General features: G+C 46.4%; 1 protein-coding gene across 3 annotated transcripts in view; it reads right to left on the bottom strand.

Moving 5' to 3' along the window:
• LOC124616288 (protein neuralized) overlaps positions 1–22,713 on the bottom strand; it is an 854,641-nt gene that overhangs the window by 15,623 nt on the left and 816,305 nt on the right. For 2 of the 3 annotated variants that reach the window (XM_047144594.1, XM_047144602.1), the window contains one exon: positions 4,773–4,939. In XM_047144594.1, the coding sequence (XP_047000550.1) occupies positions 4,773–4,939 (167 nt within the window). Of the gene's footprint in view, positions 1–4,772; positions 4,940–19,590; positions 19,655–22,713 lie in introns of those variants that run through there. The other variant, XM_047144609.1, reaches the window with a different exon arrangement.

Genomic DNA, 22,713 nt, shown 5'->3' with positions numbered 1-22,713 from the left:
ACGGGAATAGTCCACGACGCTCTCTGGGAAGCGTTATTCGGTTGTCAGGGCAGGAAGTGTCCACCGGAAGCGAGACGAGGTGGCGGAAGTGTAGCTGCGATGACGTAGGTCGTGTGCTTCGCCGCGCGGCCGTGGCGCCAAGGCTGCGAACCCGGCGGACAACAGCCCGCCGGCCGCGTGGGTCAGCGCCGCAGCTGCACGAGAAGCGGCCGGTCGCTACTGAGAAACAGCCGCTGCACCACTGTGTCGCGAGGCGGCACTTCGCGGAACACACTAACAACAACCTGCGACACCGATTTCCGCTGCTGACGTCACGATACCACCAACCGATGCAGCTTTCCAGCACTTCAATTTCCCAGCTCGAAGCTGCCATCATAGGAGAAACCAAAATCTCTTAGATCAGTAGACTATAAAAGTGATCTTTATATTACTGAACAAAGTCCCTACTCAGTTTCATATTTTATTTTTGTGGGAGTCCACAGGCTCAACGTATTTCGTGAGCTAAAACATGGTCCAAGTAGGCTGTAAGAAAAACTAACAGGCGTCGGAAGGCCCCAGGGTACCGACCGATTGCCGTGTCATCCTCACTGGCTGCGGATATGGAGGGGCATGTGATTAGCACACCGCTCTCCCAATAGTTGTCAGTTTTCGTGACCGGAGCCGCTTCTCAATTTGCCTCACAGGACCTGATTGCACCCCGTTTGCCAAGAGCGCTCGGCACATCTGGACGGTCATCCATCCAAGCGCGAGCGAAGTCCGACAGCGCTTACCTTCGATGAGCTGACGCGTGCCGGTGTTATCACTGCAAGGCCGTTGGCTCAAGTAGGCTGTATTCTGTTTCTTACCCGTGCAATTTGCCAGCTTCAACGGCCGGTCATTTTCAAGCGCATATTTACAGGTTCGCACTTCATTTCATATTATGATACATCGCTAGTGCATGTGGACAGGTAGTAGTCGTATTTCTTTGCGTATGTGGCACAAAAACATTACAGTAGTGCGTATGGTTACACCCATTAGCGCTACGGTCGCAGGTTCGAATCCTGCCTCGGGCATGGATGTGTGTGATGTCCTTAGGTTAGTTAGGTTTAAGTAGTTGTAAGTTCTAGGAGACTGATGACCTCTGAAGTTAAGTCCCATAGTGCTCAGAGCCATTTCATTTTGAACACCCATTAGCCGACAGAAATGTCAGTGTTTTTGTGCCACATACGCACAGAAATACGATGTACAGGGCTATTACAAATGACAAGCGATTTCATAAATTCACTGTAGCTCCATTCATTGACATATGGTCACGACACACTACAGATACGTAGAAAAACTCAAAAGTTTTGTTCGGCTGAAGCCGCACTTCAGGTTTCTGCCGCCAGAGCGCTCGAGAGCGCAGTGAGACAAAATGGCGACAGGAGCCGAGAAAGCGTATGTCGTGCTTGAAATGCACTCACATCAATCAGTCATAACAGTGCAACGACACTTCAGGACGAAGTTCAACAAGGATCCACCAACTGCTAACTCCATTCGGCGATGGTATGCGCAGTTTAAAGCTTCTGGATGCCTCTAAGGGGAAATCAACGGGTCGGCCTGCAGTGAGCGAAGAAACGGTTGAGCGCGTGCGGGCAAGTTTCACGCATAGTGATGTGAAAGATTCAGTGTTTAAACCTCCTCTACCAAGAAACGTGCCAGAACTGCGAGCTCGCATGAACAATGCTTTCGAACTCATTGATGGGAACATGCTGCGCCGAGTGTGGGAGGAACTTTATTATCCGCTTGATATCTGCCAAATCACTAAAGGGGCACATATCGAACATTTGTGAATGCCTAAAAAAACTGAGTTTTTGTATGTGTGTGCAAAGCATTTTGAAAATATCTCAAATAATAAAGTTATTGTAGAGCTGTGAAATCGCTTCAATCATTTGTAATAACCCTGTATACTTTTCCACGTGTATTAGAATGTGAAATGAAACGTGATGCTTAAAGTGCGCGCTTGAAGATTACCCACGGTTGAAATTTGCCAATTGCATGGCTAATAAACAGATTTCATATTCAGAATACGGTCGTTAGCTTCGTGTTTGGAGGGTTAAGGAGGACTTCCACGGAACGATGTATAATACGAGGTAAGTGTGAAGTCTCTAATCTCTGTCTAATTACACAACTTTCCAAGAAAGTATGCTAGATAAAGCTTTGCCCTTCGTTGGAAACGGTACCTTAACTCCATTGAGTTTTTATAGACACTTCCGCCTCTCGTTTCTTTCCACTTCTGATTTGCTTATCGTCGAGATCGATCAGATTTTATGAGCACAAACTAGAGATAGTACGTGAAGTTTGAAGCGACTCTCAGCGTTTGTGACAAGGCAGTAAGCGGTACACTGGGAATGAGTGACGATTCTGTTGCTAACTGCGCGTACAGCATGTACAAGTCTGTCCGCGGAAACCTACGCGCCCTGTTTCCAGAGAAACATGCATACAGCAGACCACTGTGGTCATTTTACACAAATTATTGCATTTCGATGCATACGAAGTGTAACTCCTGCAAGCTCGAGGCGCGCCGAATTCCCTGCAACGAAAAATTTGCACACACTAATCACATTAATAAAATGTGTTTTTCCGATGAAGTGACTTTTCGCATCTCCCCGAATGTAAACAGGTGTAATGTCCGGATTTGTTACTCCGAGAATTCTCGTGGTACAGCAGATGACGGGCAACCCGAAAGTAAATGCGTGGCATTGCTCAATTCACAACGCAGTTATTGAACTTTTTTTCCCACTGAGACTGCCATTATTGCGAAAGTTTACCTGGAAATGTTGGAACTTCCACTAAAATCACCATTATAGGAATTTCAGTCATTGGTAGTGTTTCAAGAAGTTCATGCATTGCTACTTTGGGGGTTAATGACTCGCCAGGTTTTGGGTAAAACCTTTCCGGAAAGATGGATCTGTACAGACGGCCCAACATCATGGCCTCCACGTTCACCGTAACACCACTATTTTTTTGTGGGGGTTGCGTTTATATGTGAACTGTTCAGTTTACCAGTTGCTGAGGTGCAAACTTAAGGCGCGAATACGAAACGCTGTAGAGATGGTGACGGAAGACACTGTGATAAAGACATGCAGAGAAATTTTGTATCACCTAGACATTTTACGGCCTATAGATAGACTGCGATATCCATAAAAATTGAGTTGAACTATTATTTGCAACAAACTGCGTAGTTGCATCTAGTACACTTCCTCATGAATAAATTCGTTATCAAGCTGTATTTGCTTAAGATGAAATGGGTCTGGAAATTTCTCTAAGACCCACGATGATGCAGTGGGGTCCCGCAGACCTCCAACCCTCCAACAATTTAGGCACACCTGACTCCGCTGCGAATGGTTTGCACCTGCTTCCGCCCCAGCCATATGGTCTTTTTCGTGGCTTACGACGCAGCGAACAAGCACTGTAACGATCCCGAAACTCTTTCGGTCCGGACCAACTGGAGGTCAACAAAATACATTTAACCGCTTCCCATCTCGTCTGGCGGGGATGTAAAGCAATTAAATACGTAGTTCACGCAACGAGTCTAAAATCCGATGTCTTCGAAAGCTTATGTCATTAGCCTCAAATTTAAGAACAGTAGTCCGTGTATCGATTAAGTAACATATGTCTTAGCATATGAATCCAGGCGAAGTAGAGTTAACCCAAAAGAAGAAGAAACTGACGGGGGGGCTCAGCTTGTTTCATCAACTGTCCATCTTAACTGGAGGATTAAGGCGTGTTACTCACGTCATCTAAACCAGAAAGGTAGCAATATTGGGCGCTATTGTCTGGAACGAATTCGACGTTCTAGCTCATCCCAACCATGTTCTATGGGATTCACGCCGGAACTCTGGGCAGGCCAGTCTGTTTCAGAGATGTTCTTGTCCACAAACCATTGCCTCACAAATACTGCTTTACGCCAGGGTGCCATGCTGATACAATTAATCATCCCTCTGAACTGTTGCTCTATTTTGCGCAGTAAATGCTGTAATGTGTGTTTCCACAACTTATTTTCCTTAGCGCAATCACAGGACCATACCCTAACCACGAAGAATACCCCCATATACTAACACCACCTACTACGTTCTTTCTCCAACCCCCCCCCCCCCCAGCCCAAACTCTTCCATCTGATTGCCAAAGGACAATGTGATTCGTTACTCCAAATCAGCCGTTTCCAGCCAGCCAATCTGTGTTGCTCTTTTCACAACATCAAGCATGGCTCACCGTCGACTGCAGAAATGTGTGGCTTATTAGAAGCCGCTCGAGCACTGTACCCCATTCCTGGGAACTTCCTACGCATTGTCTTTGTGCTAGCTAGATTACTGGTAGGACTTTGGAACTCCGGGGTGATTCCTTCGGCTGACTTCATGCCATTTTTTACAAATACCCTTACCAATGCTAGAGGGGTCCCCGTTTGTCAGTACTTTTCTGCTGATCTTAGTGTATCTGTGGTTGCTCCTTCGCGTTTCCACTTTGACAGCAGGTTGAAATGTTCGCGATGAATTTGTTACTCAGGCGACATCCAGTGGCTAGTCCATTTCGAAGTCACTGGGCTTCTTGACCGACCCAGTCTGCTTCACTGAAGACTACCTACTCTCGCCTCATCTTGTAATGTCCGTCCGCCTCTCTAAGTCTAGTGGTCAGTTGCGTATTATATGCGGCTGCCCAGACACGTTTGATCAGTTAGTATTTCAGAATGCCTCCTACTGGCATTTCTGAAAGGTCGAGAATGACAAATGACTGGGAAGCGGCGCTGAACCCACCTTTTCGGAAATCTTGACGGGCCTGCTGGAGAAGGTGACGCCCTTGCAGAAGCTCTCGGCGCGGCGTGCGACGGTGCCGTCCCTGGAGACGCGGATGTTGTCGCCGTGCACCTGGTGGAACTGCAGCGGCGGCAGGTTGTTGGTTCCGCTGCCGCCCGTGCGCGGCGCTGCAACACAACAATGAATGGCACGGTCAAAAGACGGACAGCTGAGGCACCCAGCCCCGCGCTGCGCCGCACCACGCGCGCCCCACGTCCGGAAGCGGCGCCTGCCACCTGGGCCGCCAGCTGCTGGTTCTGCCCCCAGTTCCGGCAGCGCCACAATGTGTGTGCACCAGGCGCACAAACCCAGCAAGAGGAACATTTGTGTCAATTCTTAATCCATTCCATAAATTGCTCCGAATTTGCTCTTAGGTATCCACCGATAATAGACGAAGCCCAACAAATACGGATAACAAAATATATTACATTTTACGTATAACATTACAAAGAAAAACGGTATGCAGCTAGAAAATTTGAACCTTTATAGAAAAAGAGTAATGGGCGGAATTAACCAGATGTTCTTTGTTACAGATAAAATAAGAGTAAGAGAAACTGACATGTGTGAGACTCAGCATTCAGTTATAAGGAAGGGGATGTGGGTTTTGCGTCCTCGGTTGAGGGCCTCCCCTTGCTATTTGTCAGGATTATGCAGCCATTGGGTCCGTGAGGTACAGAAATAAACACCGAGTTATTAACCATTCGTAGCTGTATTTCTGTAAGAACAGTTATAATTATGTTCTCGCTACAACGATCCGTCCTAACGGTGTGACGTCCTACCACAAACACATTTGTCGAGACACTATTGTGGCCGGAAAAGAAAATCCGCATCGAAACCACACGCTTTGGAGAGTTCTGCACGTGCAAGTGACCAGCGATGCAACTCTTACTATTCGGTGCGCGGAGGTGCTTTACGGCCGTGCGTACTGGCACCGCAGTTCGTCCAGCGCTCCAGGGTAACGCCAGGTGGCGCTCGTGTACTCACGAGACAGCTGCGTCCCAAGCCTGTAACCCTTACATATATTTTCCTCCCAAAATGGTTCAGAAGAATTGCAGACTTTCACAGCTTGTTCTTAGCTCCAATTTCTTTTTAAATTAATTTGACATACCTTCAAAAAACTGTAACCCAAAAGTAAACAAAGATTCTTCCACTTAGGCTGTATTCATTTGGACTACTATTTAGTTTCCAGATTAGTTTCCGCGTGTTTAGCTACAGCAAGGTACCGTATGTATGTAAATGGCAGCGTAGTCATATGATTTACTTTTTGCTTTGGTTTACAAATTGCCCTGTTCTTGATTATTTGACATGGTCATAACCAGAACCTCATCTAGTTGAACACACCATAATGGCTGAAGAACCGTAAGACAGTTGCGGAAGGATTAAGAGGTATGAATGAGTAACTTAAGTGGAATATCTGACTTCCTTTAATAAATTTACTTTTATCAAGACCATTACGACGAACGCTAAAGTAATTAGACGATCAGAGCGACTACCGAGCTAATATTGAAAGTTTGGTAACATTCGGAGGACAACTGCCGTCTTCCGCATGTGGGCTGTCAGCACACTTCGCTTACATTGAAGGAATCAGATTCAATTCCAGGACTTTCCTCGGCGGGAGGCCTGGAACAGAATTGCTCTCAGGCTCGTCGCAACTGAGGTCTGCCCTAAGGTTTCTGGTTGGAAAATCTTTGTTAGTCCCTCAAGCCCGTGCGGGATCCACAGCAGTCTCAACATTTTAATTCTCTAAGGCTGTTCGTAAATCCTGTTTTGCATATGTGGGTCCACAGGGTGTAGTTTCTGAAAGCTGAAACTACTTTCAACGTCCGCCACAAACTGTAATTTATTTATTTATTTATTTATTTTTACACAAGCACTGTGACCAATTACAAGTGTAGTTGCTTCTGTGAAACAGCTACATTCAACATGTTTCACCAACACAGCTGGATTTGAAATTGGCCACAGGCCGAAACTGGCCAGTAATGTAACACATCAGGCAATAAGTTTTATCTGTGCAAGAAATTGACAGCCTATGGCAGAATAAAAATGGTTTTAGCATTCGGAAAGGAAAGACTTAAGGCCAGTCGACAATTGAGTCATTATGAACAGAACAGTAATTTTGGGAATGATAAGGGTGTAGTTCGTAGTAGACTTCTTTAACGAATCGTGACATCTAAAGATAGTTATGGAACTACATAAAATACCGGTAATGTATTTGCAAGTGCGAGTATGAACTGCGTTCGGCTAGATATTGGATTTCCCATTTTACACGAACTGTCGCCTTGAACGCTTCGGTCATCCTAGCACGGATCACGACCAGAGCCAAACTTCTGTACGTCACCGTCTGTGTGTCACAAAGTTCACCCGTGCGTTACGTGTATTTTCGTCTAGGAAGGACATATTTAATGGGAGTCAGAGGCCCGTATTTGCGAATAAATACGAAACAGCAGTGCCTTTGTTAGGAGGTACGATGCAGTGTTCCTTCGGATGTGCATAACTGGCGCAGAGGTTTAAGGAATTAACTCACTCGGAAGGGGGTGGGATTCCAATCCCCATCCCGCCACGCAGATTTAAGTTTAGCAGGGTTCTCCTCAATCGAAGGATGAATGTCGGGATGGTTCCTTTGGAAAAGACGAGATCTGTTCCCTTCCGAAGTCTAGTCCACCCCCACCACGACCAAGTCTTCAGCAGGAGGTTGAACGAAGAGTGCTCCTCTCCTGCACTCTATTGCAACGGGAGCTTGGAATGAGATCCGTTTCTGTCACAGAGTGATTTACTTCTGGCATGTGAGAGACATTACTCTTAGGACAGTATCTTTGACATGTTGTACTGTATGTTCTGTTACTATGAAATGAAGTGTTGTTAGACTGCTAATCGCTGCTCTGTGATTCCCGACATAAGAATTTGGTGTCTAAACCCGGGAGACAATTTCCACGACTGCCGTTGTGAACCACGAATTCTGGACGCACGTCACGCGGCAATACTACGAGGGGGCTTACTGCAGCGATTGTCACACCATGCAACAAGCTCTTCGACGACAACCGCCTGCTGAATTATCACGCGACATATTTTGTAGTGCCATTTGTAAAGGCAGCTGATTACATTATTGTCGCTCTGTACTGCTATTGTAGCTGTTCGATTAGCGCTTTAACGAATTATCAGATCCTACGCTACGCCTGTAGGTTGTTTATGACTAGTGCTGCCATCTAGCGACCATCAATTGAACTACTTCGACTTGTGATCCAAAGGTAACGCCTTACTATGACCAGCTGATCGCTAGCTTTAAACTTCCGAGTAATCGGACGGAGTGGACATGCCAGAAGTACGTCACTCTGTGACAGTTTCTAATACTTCGCCTATTGAACGGACGGTTCAAGAGAGTGAGAATGGAAAATTAAAATATTACATGTTCGAAGCGAGAGAGAATAGCCGGGGAAGTACAGACGAGCGGTGGCAGAGGACGAACCCGCGGCCGCCCGCGCTGGTGGCATTGTCCGCTGAAGAGCGTCCCCAGAGGTCGGTGCCGCCAACGGGACGCGTCCGCCAGCTGCCTCGCGACGCCTGACCTCGTTATGCGGCACTTCCCGTGTCTTCGGTCGCGTAACCCGGCGCTATAGCGGCAGTGCAGACCACCGGAGACGAAGGCAGCGACTGGCTCTTCTCTGGGCTCATTAGCAGTCTTCCACGCGCAGATATTCGACTCCTGGCGCCAGCTCTTGCCACCATTCCCTATCACGCACTTTCTCACGCTGCGAGCAGGGAATTCTAATTACCTCCAGAGCTCACGCACCACCTACCAGCGACCGCCAAGGAACAACCGCTCGTGCATACAAATGCGATCTTCCAAGCAGAACGGCGGCGCAGTATCTGGCGCCTCACTGCCGATATCAGTCACCATCCGCTGCTTATCCGTCAGAGGGGTCACAGTTCACCCCAAACTACAGTCCAAAGTATACAAATTAATGTAAGAGTTGAAATAAGGGGCAAATGACAAGCATTCTTTTAACGACCCACACTCTACAACCCTTTTTTTTCAGTGTCAAATTCAGCAACTGCCGTATACTTAAATTTTATTTTATACTAAACGCAGCCAGTTTCGGTATTTCATTTTGCCCCATATGCTTCTGTCCAAATAAACGAAATTGTCGTGACGCCAAGAATCATTGGATTTTGTGAATTCCAATCGCTATACAATTGCTTCAGACGCAGACGTGAAAGCAACTCACTAAATTCAATTATTTATGGCGCCATACGACAAGTTCGTTTATTTGGATAGAAGCGTATGGAACCTGAAGATGGCAAAAAGAAATGCCGAAACTGGCTGCGTTCAGAATAAAGTAAAATATCTTCAAGTATACGGCTGTTGGTGAATTTTATTTACATTGAAAGTTTCTTACCAACCTATGTCCCCCTGGCTGTGATGGACCAACAGAGATTCTATGACTTCTTGTGTGACAGGCACAGAGCCACAAAGTGACAAATGCCTGCATGTAATGCTAATGGTGGTGGTGACAGTTTACTTTCCTGTAGGTTCTGTTGGAGGCAGCTTGCACATGCCTGCAACTATCAGCAACAGGTCTATGTATTGTGCTGATGAATGATTAATGTGATAGTCACAGAAGCAATGTGAGACGCTTGGTGGGAGCTGTTGGCACACTGTTCACGGATATAGCCAAGGCAGCTACCTAACATCTGATGAACTGATCGCCATCACTAGCAGCAGAAGACTGACGCATTTCAAGAAGAATGGGAGATATTTGTAACTTGTCGGGACCCTTACTGTTGAGGAATTGCGAGCCGTACGCCAGCTAAATCCTTTTGCCGACCGAAGACCTTCCACCTACGAGAGTCTAACAATCTTCCTGAGATTGTAGTTATCAAGCTGGCGTACGTTTTTTACTTCGGCTACGAAAACTGTGTGAAGTTCCATAACGCTGAGATATGAACAGTTTGCTGAGAAGGGAGAGAGAAATCAAATGCCAACAGGACTAGCCGCAACAGATATTTCGCATTATAAACAGAGATGGATGGGTAAGAAAAAATTGCTGTAGCAGATTCTCACGGCGGGACTACGAAACACAGCATGAGACTGGAAAAAAAGTGTGAGATGGTGTGTCGACCGTGGAGCAGCCGGCGATGGCGAACGCAGAGCGCTAACCCCTTTGGCGATGGCTGGGGCGCGCAGAACACAGTTCCAAACGAGGCCATTCGCATTCACGACGGCTGCGGAAGCACGGGCAGGGGCAGAGGCAGAAGCGGCAGCAGCAGCAGCAGCCCCGGACTAAGGCCCCCGCTAAGCCAATAACGGAGCGCATGCAGATCGCAGACGCGTTGCCATGGCGACACGCCTTTATCGAGCCGAACACACTTCCGTCAGGGGCGGCACCTAACCGCCTCAGGCAGCTGCCCGCCATAGCCCGGGGCTGTCCACGCGTAATCTGCATCCGGCCGCCTGTTCCTGTTCGCGCTCGCGCTCTCGATGAGTTCCCTACTCTGAACAACTGCGAATGCCACAATGTAGACAGCAAGCTATATGATATAAATTTTTACTAACTTTATTTTCCTATAAAGTTATTATCAACACCCATTTCTTCTAGGTTTGTCAGATTAACTTTATGGACTACCTCATCAATACCTTAACTCGCGCATTAGTATCCTCTCCCCCCCCCCCCCCTCCCCAACTCAAATACGAGTATTTGAAGTATGCTACGTTTACATGATAACTTACGTAAGAGTAAAACCGATTTTCGGAAACAGCTTACCGCTGCCTTATTCATACGCCAAGGCATGAAGCAGTTTTGCTACACTGATCAAATTTTCATTTTTACACAAATGGCCTCTGGAAATCAGTCATCCGATTTGCTGTTCCTCGTCAGTTAAATGAGGCAAACAACCTCGCTCTCTGTAAAACGAGACGCGCGCAATAAGTAACGCAACAATTTTTTCTGGGAACTGGTCGGATTTCTTCAGGATCCCAATACATCATATTATTCCTCACTCTCTTGGCCACGAACTCTTAGTTTTCGACAATCTCCGTTCAGAGGGACAACCTTATGCCACCTTACTCAGAGGAGCCATACTCCCGCATGATAGCATTCTACTGGTCGACCTCGGAGACAGCGTCTTGCAGCATCGATCCATCACTCTGCAGCGGAATGTACGCTCATATGAAACTTCCAGGTAGATTAAAAGTGGAGGTCTGAGGCTCGAACTCGGGACCTTTGCCTTTCACCAGCAAGTGCTCTAGCAGCTGAGCTAACGAGCACGACTGAACTGTGAAGACGGATCGTGAGTCGTGCTTGGGTAACTCAGATGGTAGAGCACTTGCCTGCAGAACGCAAAGGTCCCGAGTTCGAGCCTGTCCGGCACACAGTTCAAATCTGCCAGGAAGTTTCTTTATCGAAGGTAACGTTGTTCGAAGGCTCAGACATAAGGATGAGAACCGTCCACGGAGACTAGAAAATCTTTTGAAAGTTTTGTTCGCGGCGCTCAGCTCGCTTCATATGGCTTGATTAGCTGAATGGTAATCAGACGAGGCTCCCATTTAAATCTAACCCCACGGCATAGGACCGTGTGCCCGCTCTGGGAACCAGAGAGGACGGACAGACGCCTGCCGGTGTGACAGCCCACATCGCGGCTGGCTGCGGCACGCGCCGGGCCCACAGCTGTCGCGTGGCAGCTGCAGGAAACTCGGCCCGCAGCTGCCTTGCCACCGCGATAACACACACTCCTGCCTCGTTCACTCGTCCCCCACCAATGCACCACCGTGTCTTACTGCCTACCTGCCGGATTCCCAACTTACGCAACAGGCTAGAATAGCGTCTGCTGATCAGACCACCGTGGGAATTCTGAATGTGTTACTTCACGAATCCCGAATAACGTGTGTGGTTTTTAGGAGTGAAGAGGGGATCAGCAGGGCAAAGTGAGGACGGGAGGGGGATAGAGCGGAGTCTAACATCGTTGGGTATCATTCCCGTAATCTGTACGCCCAAGCACTTGCGTATGTACGCTGTGTGGCACAAAATAAGCATCTAATTTCAATAGCGGGGACGGCTATAGGCTTCCGGCATCGTGGCTTCCCGCCATCGAGGAAGTAAATACGCGGCCGCGGTGTGTGAGCGGCATAATCAGCGCTTTGCAAGTCACCTCGGCGGACAATATTTTGGGTAAACATTCCCCCCTCTCTCGCTCTGTCCGTTTGGAATTTAGCCATTGATGACGACCAACCAATAGCGGTAGGAGCTATGTCAACCAAAAACCCTTCTCCAGCAGAAGTGTTGAATAGTGCCTTTCTATCCAATGACGATGGACCGCCAATCGTTTCCACAGGAGATGAGGTACCAACGCCCCTTCTACATCAGAGCGGGAATATTAGCCTATGACTATGGCCCACCAATGGTAGCCATATGAATTTTAACCAATACTATCACTTCTCCAGCATGAACGCCAGAAAACCTCCCCTTTATAAGTGGACGCGACATTCGTCTCTGACAGTGTTCTAGCAGTAGTGGACACTGAAAGAGCCTGAGGAAGATCCCAGCAGAGGGGTCGAAACTTCGAACATTTTAGAAGAAGCATGGCGCAGCCTAATAACCCAGAAGATTTTAACTTCAATGACAACGGCCACGATAGCCTGCAGACTTACACAAAATAAGCTGCTCTTACAGTTCCCTCCACTTAGGGAGCACGCCAAGAACGTCGGCTTCAGAGGATAGGATGTTCAACAGTCTAAATCAATTTCCCAAAACGTGTTCAGCGGGACGAAAATAAGTGCTCCGCAAAAACAATGTGTTTCGACATTTCTTAAAATTGTCATTTCTGTAGTATGATTTAAAATTTTATTGATTTTATTAACGTTCAAAATAAACAAGGTATTCTATGGAAGTACCAGGATTCTCAAACTGTTCTGAGACAGGAAAACGTTGGGATCCTCTTTCCTACATCAAGGAGCTAAGAGCGATTGGTAAAGAGCCGCATCCAGTGACATTCCGTTTTTATTTGTTAAGAGGATTTTAGCCAGTAAGTAGCTGTCTTAGCAACAAATTCAGTTAAGTGTTCTACTGCATGACCTTCCAATTTACTATTATTACAGCATATGATGTTCAAGCGCTTTATACCTAACATCCTTCGTCGGCAAAATGCACTAACAATTTTTCAACACTTAGCATTTTAGAACAAAACTGAGTTGTCAGTTACAAAAATAGGAAATTTTTTCACTTTACCGGTTTCAACAGATTAATCTGATCTTCAAAAGCCTAGAAAATTTGGGATAATTATTACAATTTAGCCATACATTTAAGCATAAGTTTGCTACGAAAACTTAAAATCGGTTTAGCAGATGTCAGTATCTTATACTCTACGAATCTGTACAGCCAAATTATAATCTGTAATATCCCAAATGCTTTTTAAGACGACAGATTAATCTGTCTAATCAGGTAAAATGAAAAATTTCCTAATTGTGCAACTGACGAATTTTGTGACAGTTGCTGAGAAAATAACTGCTATAAATAAAATCTTAAATGCATTTATCAATTAACTGCTCCCGCCAAAGAAAATTGCTCCTGGAAGTAGGCTACTACTGAAATACGTAAATGTTACACACTCCGATTTCTTTTCCCTATTGATCTTTCGTTATTCGTATTATCAGATGCGATGGGTCTAATCGAATAATTTAGTTCAAACCAGTATTTGGGAATAAAAGGAAACAGATCATGGAGCAATTTCAAATCAATAAATTGTACATTCTCGGAAAAAAATTTATTAATTTCATTGTTCGTTATGTTACCAGAAGGCTTACTTAAGCAATCTTTTAGAAATAGGCAGCATAGGACAATGAAACATATCTACAATATCTGAATATGTGATGGAAACTTAGAATCTGAAGTTTCAGACATCTTTCCACAACTTGGTGTTTTATCTGCTCTATCGCGTGAAAGAAAATACGTTATATCGCAGGAAGCTGTAGCTATAGCTGTTCCCAGGTGATCGTGCCTAGTGGGTAGTACTGTGTTTTCTCCTATCAGGCATCTGCCCATGCCCTCGCTGTGGCGACCGCGCCATTTTGAGCGGGGGGAACCCGTCCCGCATCGTCTTGCCTTCTCTGAAACGGCGAACAGAGCCCGCAGAGACTGCCTAGAAGGAAATACAGAAGCCGCCGCCTCCCAAACAAAGCGAGCTCCGCCGCCTTATTTATATACGTTGCTGAGTCAGAGGAAACCACGATATAAAGTGTGCCGGCGCCGTTTCCACAGCTTTAGAAGGCAGCGCCCTTCTGGTCGCACCGCAAAATCCTGTTTCTGGACATATTTCAGCGGTGTCGTCACTGCGCAGTTGAGACCACAGCGTGTGTGCGTGTCTGCATGTGCGCGTGACACAACAGCAATAAGTCAATCCAGTACCGAACAGCCCAGGAAATATTCATCGCTCCATCTCCGACAGGCGGAGCAATCGGGAAAACGAAAATTGCCGCTATTACGCGAGATTCCAGGAAGGTACTGCGCGCGCTAGACGATACGTTGTATAATGCTACTCGCAGCAACCATGTAACCCACTTCTAAGATTAGACGATTACTTCAAGCCGGAGAAAGTTGCGATAGACAGCTACGACCAGTGGGTGGCGGTACGGGTTTGCAAATGCGGCGGGGGTGACGTGAGTTTGTTGAAACAGCGCGGGTCGAAAGGAGGTCAGGCCGCGAAATCCGATTTACGAACCTGCGCCCAAGGATGACTCCATTGCCGGCACTATAGGGGCTGATACCTGGACTATAGAAGTCAGCAAGAGAGGTTACAGACAATCTAACGCAGATGTCTCAGTGAATACCACTAGAGGCCGCTCCGAAGCAGCTTACATAGCTGAAAGTTCGATTACATGTTGTCTAATTTTTTCCTGCGAAATTTAATTGTTAAGCTTTATAGATAATCGACTTATTGATAGAGCGGATTGCAACTATACGTAACACCAATAAGCGAAAATGCGGTTGCAGTAAGAAGACGCAGCGTATCTCAGATCCCTTCGGATCTAGACAGGATATTTTACAGATTCTGTCAGATCAGGTAGGTCCAAACAACTATTATTATTGAAGTGCTACATTGCTCTGAGGGTTTAAGGTCACCCACGCGACATCGCGCAGTCAGACTATATGGCGACGCTGAAACGTGGCGAGTAGGCCTGTGTGAAGTCCGAATAAAAAACCATCAAGAGAATTTATGAATAACAAGTGAGCACGGGCCTTTCAAACGACTCTAGCTACCGACTACGAAATCTGCTGGTAACGAGCTTGTCACAAAATTACATTAAATACTACCTTTGACGCCATGTCCACATGGAACATCAAATTACTTTCCATTAGGACAGTGGAATGCGCTCAATTATTGTGGTATGACGTTCAAAACGGTAGAAAGCAGTATTCAGTTTTCGTTCCCGTTCTAGCTTTATTAAAGCATATCCGGATTTCGGCTAGTAACTAGCCGTTAAAATGCAATATTTCGGAGTCGTTTTACATCCCTAGTACGTCTAGACTTGTTCAGACTCCGGTCACAGTTCATTATAGACTACATAACAGAAATTTCAACACGAATGCAACTACGAGAAGCTGTTTTCGTACTATTGTGGCAAACCGGCATGAAAAATCAATAGTTACTTAAAATCTATGCAAAACAGAGTTAATCAACTTTTGAATTTAATACCCTCAGAGATTACAGGGGCTTCTTTCAGTTGGTTGCTACAATTCGTCCCGAGCATTGAGCTGCAGGCGATTTTCGTTAACAACGCAGTCCTCTTACTAACTAGAGGACCGTACGAAGTTTCCCACCTCACCAATTTGGCCCATGACAGGGTGTGTAGGACAACTACGACTTCAACATATGTAGAGAGGTGGACGCTACTCTCAACCGCTTTTCGAGGAAATCGAATTGGAAAATTTTAGACGTGCTTATATACTTTGCAAGGTCGCCAAGACCCGACGTATCCGCAGCCGAGAGAGTAAGCGCTTAGTTTCTTATGCATAACGTCTCTGGATCGAATTTCAGCTGTTTTTGTTTTCATTCCCCTGTAATTCTAATAGATTTGTGGTGCGAGACGGAACTGTGTCGTGAGCGAGAACCGTTTATGAAGGTACACCAAGTTTGATTTGCAATAGAGGCATGAAAAGAACCATTTACATGCAAAAAGTAGGCTTTCATTACATATACTTACTTCATAGTCATGATTTTTTTATGTTTCTACGATCACTATCATCCTAATTAGTCCAGTGCTCTATAGGTTACACATCATACTTGTCAAAAATGTAGAAACAATAACAAGTAAAACGATTGTACGGATTTGATTGAAAGTCTTCTTGTATCTACTTGGAGCCTCTTTATCAAAAAATATTTCTCCTTTTTCAGGTTAAAGATTCTCATAACCTATCGTTAGTGAGAATAAAGCAAAAACTATAGTACTCACAGCGGGATTCGATTCGGAGAGCTCATGCTTATAAAGGTAAGAGCCAATTCTGTCGGCTGCGGATCGCTTGAACGCTAGCGACCATAGTACAGTAGTACGCCCAAAATTTTCCAACTATTTTCTCGAGTTGGGAGTTGCATCTTCCTGTTCAGGTATGTTTAAGTCCTAGGCTTTTACTGCACGTCATGTCAATGTGAAGCAGATCGAGCAGGGGTGAGGAGGGGCGGGGGGGGGGGGGGGGGGGGGGGAGAGGATTCGCACGGTCCTCAAGACCACAGTGAGGAATGGTCAGAGCTCTGTCTCTAGAAAAGAAAGTCTTCAGATGTCGGCTGTCTATTGTTACGAGGAAGCCGCGGCGGTTCCGGTCCTTTTCCGTTCAGAAACCTCGGCGCTCCAGCGAGGTCGAGTTAATGGGAGCAACCGCTAGCCTTAAGGCCGGCCGGCCGACCTTCGCATTTCGCCTTCAGTTTTTTCTGACGTTTACCGACTTTTAGATAATACGAGTCCACCAGCCTCGCAAGCGCAGCCAATGAACTGTCCAACAACTACCCTACGTCATTTTCAGATCGCGAAAGACGCTTCAGTATTAAGCACTTACCATTCCGCAGAACACAGTGTTCCATGACGAGCCTACATAGTGAGTTTTCATTACGAGTAGTGTAGGAAGTGTTTCCCATTAGCAGTAACTGCTACGTCAGGCTAGGTCCCATTGCCGATGTGTCATTTCTTTTACGCATCATTCGCAAGTGGAAAATTCATGTGTTCATTCGAAGTCATATCTGATAATTCCTATCTTTATCATAACTATGGCAGTAAGATACCATTCTCTCACCTAACACAGGCATGATGGCGCCTGACTACAAGTCTTCCTCAATGGTCGACTGCGTTTCAGCATTATGGTCCTTATGTCAAGAAACAAATCGATTGAGTATTTCACAAGCTTAATGACAACACTACTTACGTAGCTATTGCTTCTCTGTAACGAATATTTGTTAAAGTAAATTTGACAAATGCAAGAGAAAGAAATTTATCAAAATGGTACAGGAGCTTAGCTGCGCGATATTCCGATGTTTGTAGAAAGCATGAAGAGCCACAGCTTTTCTCTGCCTACCTTGGTGTCTGCCCATGTCCGTTGTGAAAACGTGTACCTCTAGTGACTGCCGCGTGAACACTGTCTAGAGGACAGGGGAGAGGCCTGAAGGGAAAGTGCGTGGCGAGCGCCAAGTTTCACGTCGACGCAATCTGGAGGTGTCCACTGCAGACGACGGCGAGGCGCCAAGCGCTAGCTTTGTACACCCCTGGCGCGCAGCGTCCCTCAGGAAGCGGTAAACAGGAAGCAAAATATGTACGCCTCACCGCTGCAGTCGCGGCGATGGAACTACTTGTTTACAGGCAACTGTCATCCCGCTGGCGCGGGAACGGGAAATTCGTCTTTACATTCTAGCCGTGCGCACCACAAATTTACAACTACTTGACTCAACTTTTAGGCGAATTGTGTGATCAACAATTACCATTTCAAATGATACTATATGGTTCCAGACATATTTTAAGTATCAGACATTTATATGCATATATGCTAGCTGAAGTGACGAATGAAAATTTGTACCAAGGCCCGACTTCGAACCCCGGTTTTGGTACAAAATTTCATTTGTCGCTTTACTCTGCACATATAAAATTAAGATCTGTTGGTCCCACTAAAGGAATACCTAATTTTGTAGCGGATAGCGAGTGAGGCTATTAGATATGGAATGCCAGCAACATTAGGTCTCAGTTGCACATTTTTAACTACATGACATGTTTCGATCACTGTAGATCATAAGATTTAAATAGCTGCGTCAGCAACACCAACTTCTCTGTCCAGGACCCCTTATCGGAGTACCCCGACATGAGATTCTGGAAAGACAAGATCGGCTGCTGACGCAACTACTCAGATCTTAAGACAATCCACAGCGATCGAAAAATGTCACGTGATTGAAAGTGTGCAACAGACTGAAGAATGAATGAGAATTGTTTTAAGTACAAAACAACTTTTTGATTCTCTCGAATATGTTGATTATAGTGAAAATTAGAATATAGTGAACGTGACAAGTTGGAATCCTGGAAAAATTACAGGTTCCTTACCACCGAAATAAGACAAAAATTTCCAGTTAGCATGTGCTCTTCCGACGGCCTTGGCACAGTGGTAACACCGGTTCCCCTGTCGCGCTTTGTTAGCATTTGGATGGGTGGCCGTGCGCTTCTGCCGAACGCTGTTGGCAAGCGGGGTGGACTCAGTCCTTGTGAGGACAACTGAGTTGCCACTTGACTGAGAAGTACCGGCTTCGGTGACGGAAACTGGACAATGGACAATGGCCGGGAGAGCAGTGTGCTGACTACATCCCCCTCCACGATATCTGCTTAGGATGACGCGATGGTCGGTCGGTACCGTTTGGCCTTCCGAGGCCTGTTCGGACGGAGGAGGAAACGGGCTCTTAAGTGCACACTTTAATAGTTATGAGCACTTCATCTTCAGTACTGTGAAACATCTCTTCCAGTTACGCCGAGCGGTTCTAGGCGTTACAGTCTGGAGCCGCGCGGCCGCTACGGTCGCAGGTTCGAACCCTGCCTCGGGCATGGATGTGTGTGATGCCCTTTGGTTAGTTAGGTTTAAGTAGTTCTAAGTTCTAGGGGACTGATGACCTCAGAAGTTGAGTCCCATAGTGCTCAGAGCCTTTTGAACCATCTTCCAGTTACGTGCTCTTAGCTCTGCTGATACGCATTTTAGAGCAAATGTTTACTGGATATTTTTTCTTGTTTTGATCCATACTACCTCTTCCCGAAATATGGAACGCAAAGATCTTGCAGTAGAAGAGATGTTTTCCACCGTATCTAAGATAAACTCTTGCTCCCATTGACGACGTGGGTCCTGGGCCCAACAAAATTTGATGAACGTCAGCTATGGGCTACTTTGATTTTTGTTAGTGTGTTAAGTTGGGTGGTAAAGCTGTGTTCCTTATGCCCGTGCCACAAAAAATTTCCGTTCCCTTGAAGTAGCTCCGGTATTGCACCTGAAGCAGTCAGCCGCACGTATTTACCTTCCTGTTTAACACTACCCGAGGTCTTGTTTACTATTTCCCGAGGAACGCGCCCTCTCACCAATGCCAGAGTAACGTCTGGGCCCCGCGACAGTTCTCAAAAGATATCAAGCTTTGGTGTTACGGAGGGCTGCTATGCATGCACCGAGAATCGAACCGAGCATACATGTGGAACCCTGGTCTGGTAAAGCGACTTCAGCTTAGACGCGTTCGCTCAGAAAGGAGATTGTGACGTGCGCAAGTTATGCCGACTGCGGCGACTGACCTGGAAGGGCGCGCGGCCGCTCCTGGTAGGTGCAGAAAGCGACGACCATGTCCTGGGGCCAGCAGCCAGCGACTGAGGCGCGGCGGCGGAGCGCGGGCCGGCCAAGGTACCGCGGAGGAGCTGACTCAACCGGCGGCCAATCCCGAGGCGCGACCGCGGCCCCCAAACCAGAAACCTATACGTCACGCGCGCCGCATGACGTCAGCTCCCGACGCGTAGCGCCGCGGCGTGGCGCGGCGCACTGCCTCGTCCCGTTCCTCGTTTTGTTTCTGCGCTGCACTCCCGCGAGCCATTGCACGGCCTTGACTGGCGCCTCGCGTTCTCATTAGCGACTCGTCTGCGTAATACGCACCCTCCTGCCTGCGCCGAGGCGGCCGGCTGGGCCGGAAACGGCCGAGATAAGCGAGCGGTACCGCTCGGAGGAGACTCCTGGGGAGAACGCGCTCCGAGCTAGAAAATAAAGGATCTGGGAGGGAGAGCGAGCGAGCGAGCGTGCGTGCCAGACTTCAGTGACTTAATGAGATAAATTCTGCCAATTTAAAGAATTTCGAACGGCGGCCGCCGGCTGCAATTACCTCGTTTCCGAGGTGTATCCTGTGACCCAACGCTCTCCCTAGCAATGCCACTTCTAATGCTGCTCGACCGCCACGGCGCAAAGATAACGGAGGTTTCCAGAATGGTTCGCAGGAGAGCTTCTGTAAAGTTTGGAAGGTAGGAGACGAGATACTGGCAGAAGTAGAGCTGTGAGGACGGGGCGTGAGTCGTGCTTGGGTAGCTCAGTTGGTAGAGTACTTGCCCGCTAAAGGCAAAGGTGCCGAGTTCGAGTCTCGGTCCGGCACACAGTTTTAATCTGCCAGGAAGTTTCATACGGAGGTTTGTCACCCACTCACGACACTGCAGAAGTTAAGCCATATAGTCACTCTGCCAGTTGAACCTCAAGCATACTTTTTTTACTCTTGCTCTGAAGTGTATCACAGTCAAAATTTTACGACCTCTATGAATACGACTCGATACCTTTCGAAATGTGGGGCCCGAATGATTTAATACAGTAGTTAAAACGCTAGCGGTTTTATGAGGAGCTGTGTTCAAATTCCTGCCAGGGATTTAGAGTCACATTTTCGCAATGTAGGTGCGGAGGCGTTAAATTTCGTATTTCGACCCGTGTTAGCCGTATGCTGGGACAAGTCGAGTGAAAAATTCGAAGGTAACCGAAGGTTCGAAAAAGTTACGTATTTTTTGTTTGCTCGCTTCTACATCTCCTGCTACATACTGAAAGCCCGCGGCACAGAACCATAGTATGTGGCTAGAGGAGTAAGAAAAATTTGACACCAAAGTGACTGAGTATCGTGCAGTTTCCAGCAGATTTTGGATTCTCTAGCCACATGCTACGGTACTGTGCTGCAAATATTACAATGTGTACGAGGGCCTCAGACTTGCACCGGATGGTTATCATTAAACTACAACTACTCACAGAGGTCCACTGTGGGCTATAAGTGTCTTAGGGTAGCGGAAGTTTATAACTATGCTGATGCGTTAATGCGGAACCCATTTAGGCTGGAAAAAAAATTAGTTCCAATTTTGTCCAGAAGGTGTAAATTTGGCACTGTACAGCATCTCCTCTATATGTCTGATGCTTATACTGAAACTGTGTAAAGCAGCTGTTAATAATATCAACATTATGCTTCTCACTTGACCTTTCCTGTCCACGTCCCGTTCGTAATCCATTACATATGGAAGAATTTTCATGTCTTTCTTGCATTGACAACGCCAGTGTTGCACCTGGTGGCCAAAATTGGAACTTTTTTTTCCAGCGTAATTCGATTCCGCATTAACACATTAAAATATCTACCAAGTTACGCTTCTATCCAGTAACTGGGAACCACAGCGGACATCTTTGAGTAGCTGCACTTTATAACCACCTGTACTTGCTAACAATTACGTTATTTTCTTAGGTTTTAATTACATTATTACTACTAAATCTATCTCATTACTGTCTCGTGCTCCTCTGCTTAACCAAGAAATTGTATCGTTCCTTTGAAATTTATTCCAGACAGCAGCAGTATATTTTTTGTTAATCATATACCACATTTTAAGGCGTGATTTAATTTGCTTGCATGTTAATTTGTTTACCACTATTTAAGCTAGTAGGCTTAGAGTTGTTTGCACGGCGCTGATATTTTAAAAAGGTTTAACTGGTTGAATTGCTTTCCCACTTCGGAGTTCAAAATGCTTGCTTAGTGCCCTATATTCCGATGATGCAGCAGATACATCCAGGAGAATTTTTCGTACATCCAGTGAACGTCAGTTTCCTGCCATCGCAAACAAGTCGCTGCAATGGAACTTCTTCCCAACCAATCGTGACAGAATAGCGACCTCTAAGGAGGCTGCAGTGTTTTTCATCTTGATTGTTTGCTGCGCCTGCTGTGACCCTTAGAGACAGCGCCCCCAGGTGGCAGGCAGGGGTAGTCTCCCCCGTAGAAGAGCAGCTGGAGGGGAACGAAATAGCTCCCACGGTGCGCAGCCAAGTGACGGAGGGTGGAAGTGTAATATAGACAGGGGGAGCCGCCGGGACAATGGCAAATTGTGCGACTGGATGCAGCAACGGCACTATATCGCAGTACACAAGACAAAGAGAAATACTTTAAGACCGTAAAGAACGCAATTTGCTGACAGACTAACAAATTCTGAACAGGCAAACGGCAAGTATCTCTAATTCAAGGGTTGAATAAGAAACAACGTTAGTCCACGTAACATTTAGCTCCGGAATTTCTTAAATAACTAAATCCCCTTTATGGATACTGCAGCAGATATAGATTTCAACGACATACTGACGATATCAACGTAATGCCCATGAAGACATGAGAAACCACGCGTTAGTGTAATTTATAAGCTTATGCTTTCACAGCCAGAATCCAAATGATCTGACATTCAGAGCAGGACACACCACCATTGTTTAATCCCCGGTCAATGCTTTCAACACATGATTCTTGTTTCAGCACTTCGCGAGATCAGACACCTTGTAAGTTTAGTGAGAATAAAATATGACTTCTGAAAAGATGCCAACTACTTAATGAAGACTGTCTCTACAAAGTGTTTTTGTCGCTGCCGCAGCAGCAGAAACCA

This window comes from Schistocerca americana, chromosome 1 (assembly GCF_021461395.2).
Source record: "Schistocerca americana isolate TAMUIC-IGC-003095 chromosome 1, iqSchAmer2.1, whole genome shotgun sequence".
In the NCBI taxonomy this organism is placed as follows: domain Eukaryota; kingdom Metazoa; phylum Arthropoda; class Insecta; order Orthoptera; family Acrididae; genus Schistocerca; species Schistocerca americana.
The sequence above is the reverse complement of the archived record's forward strand: the minus strand, read 5'-3'. Positions and strand labels throughout refer to the sequence as shown.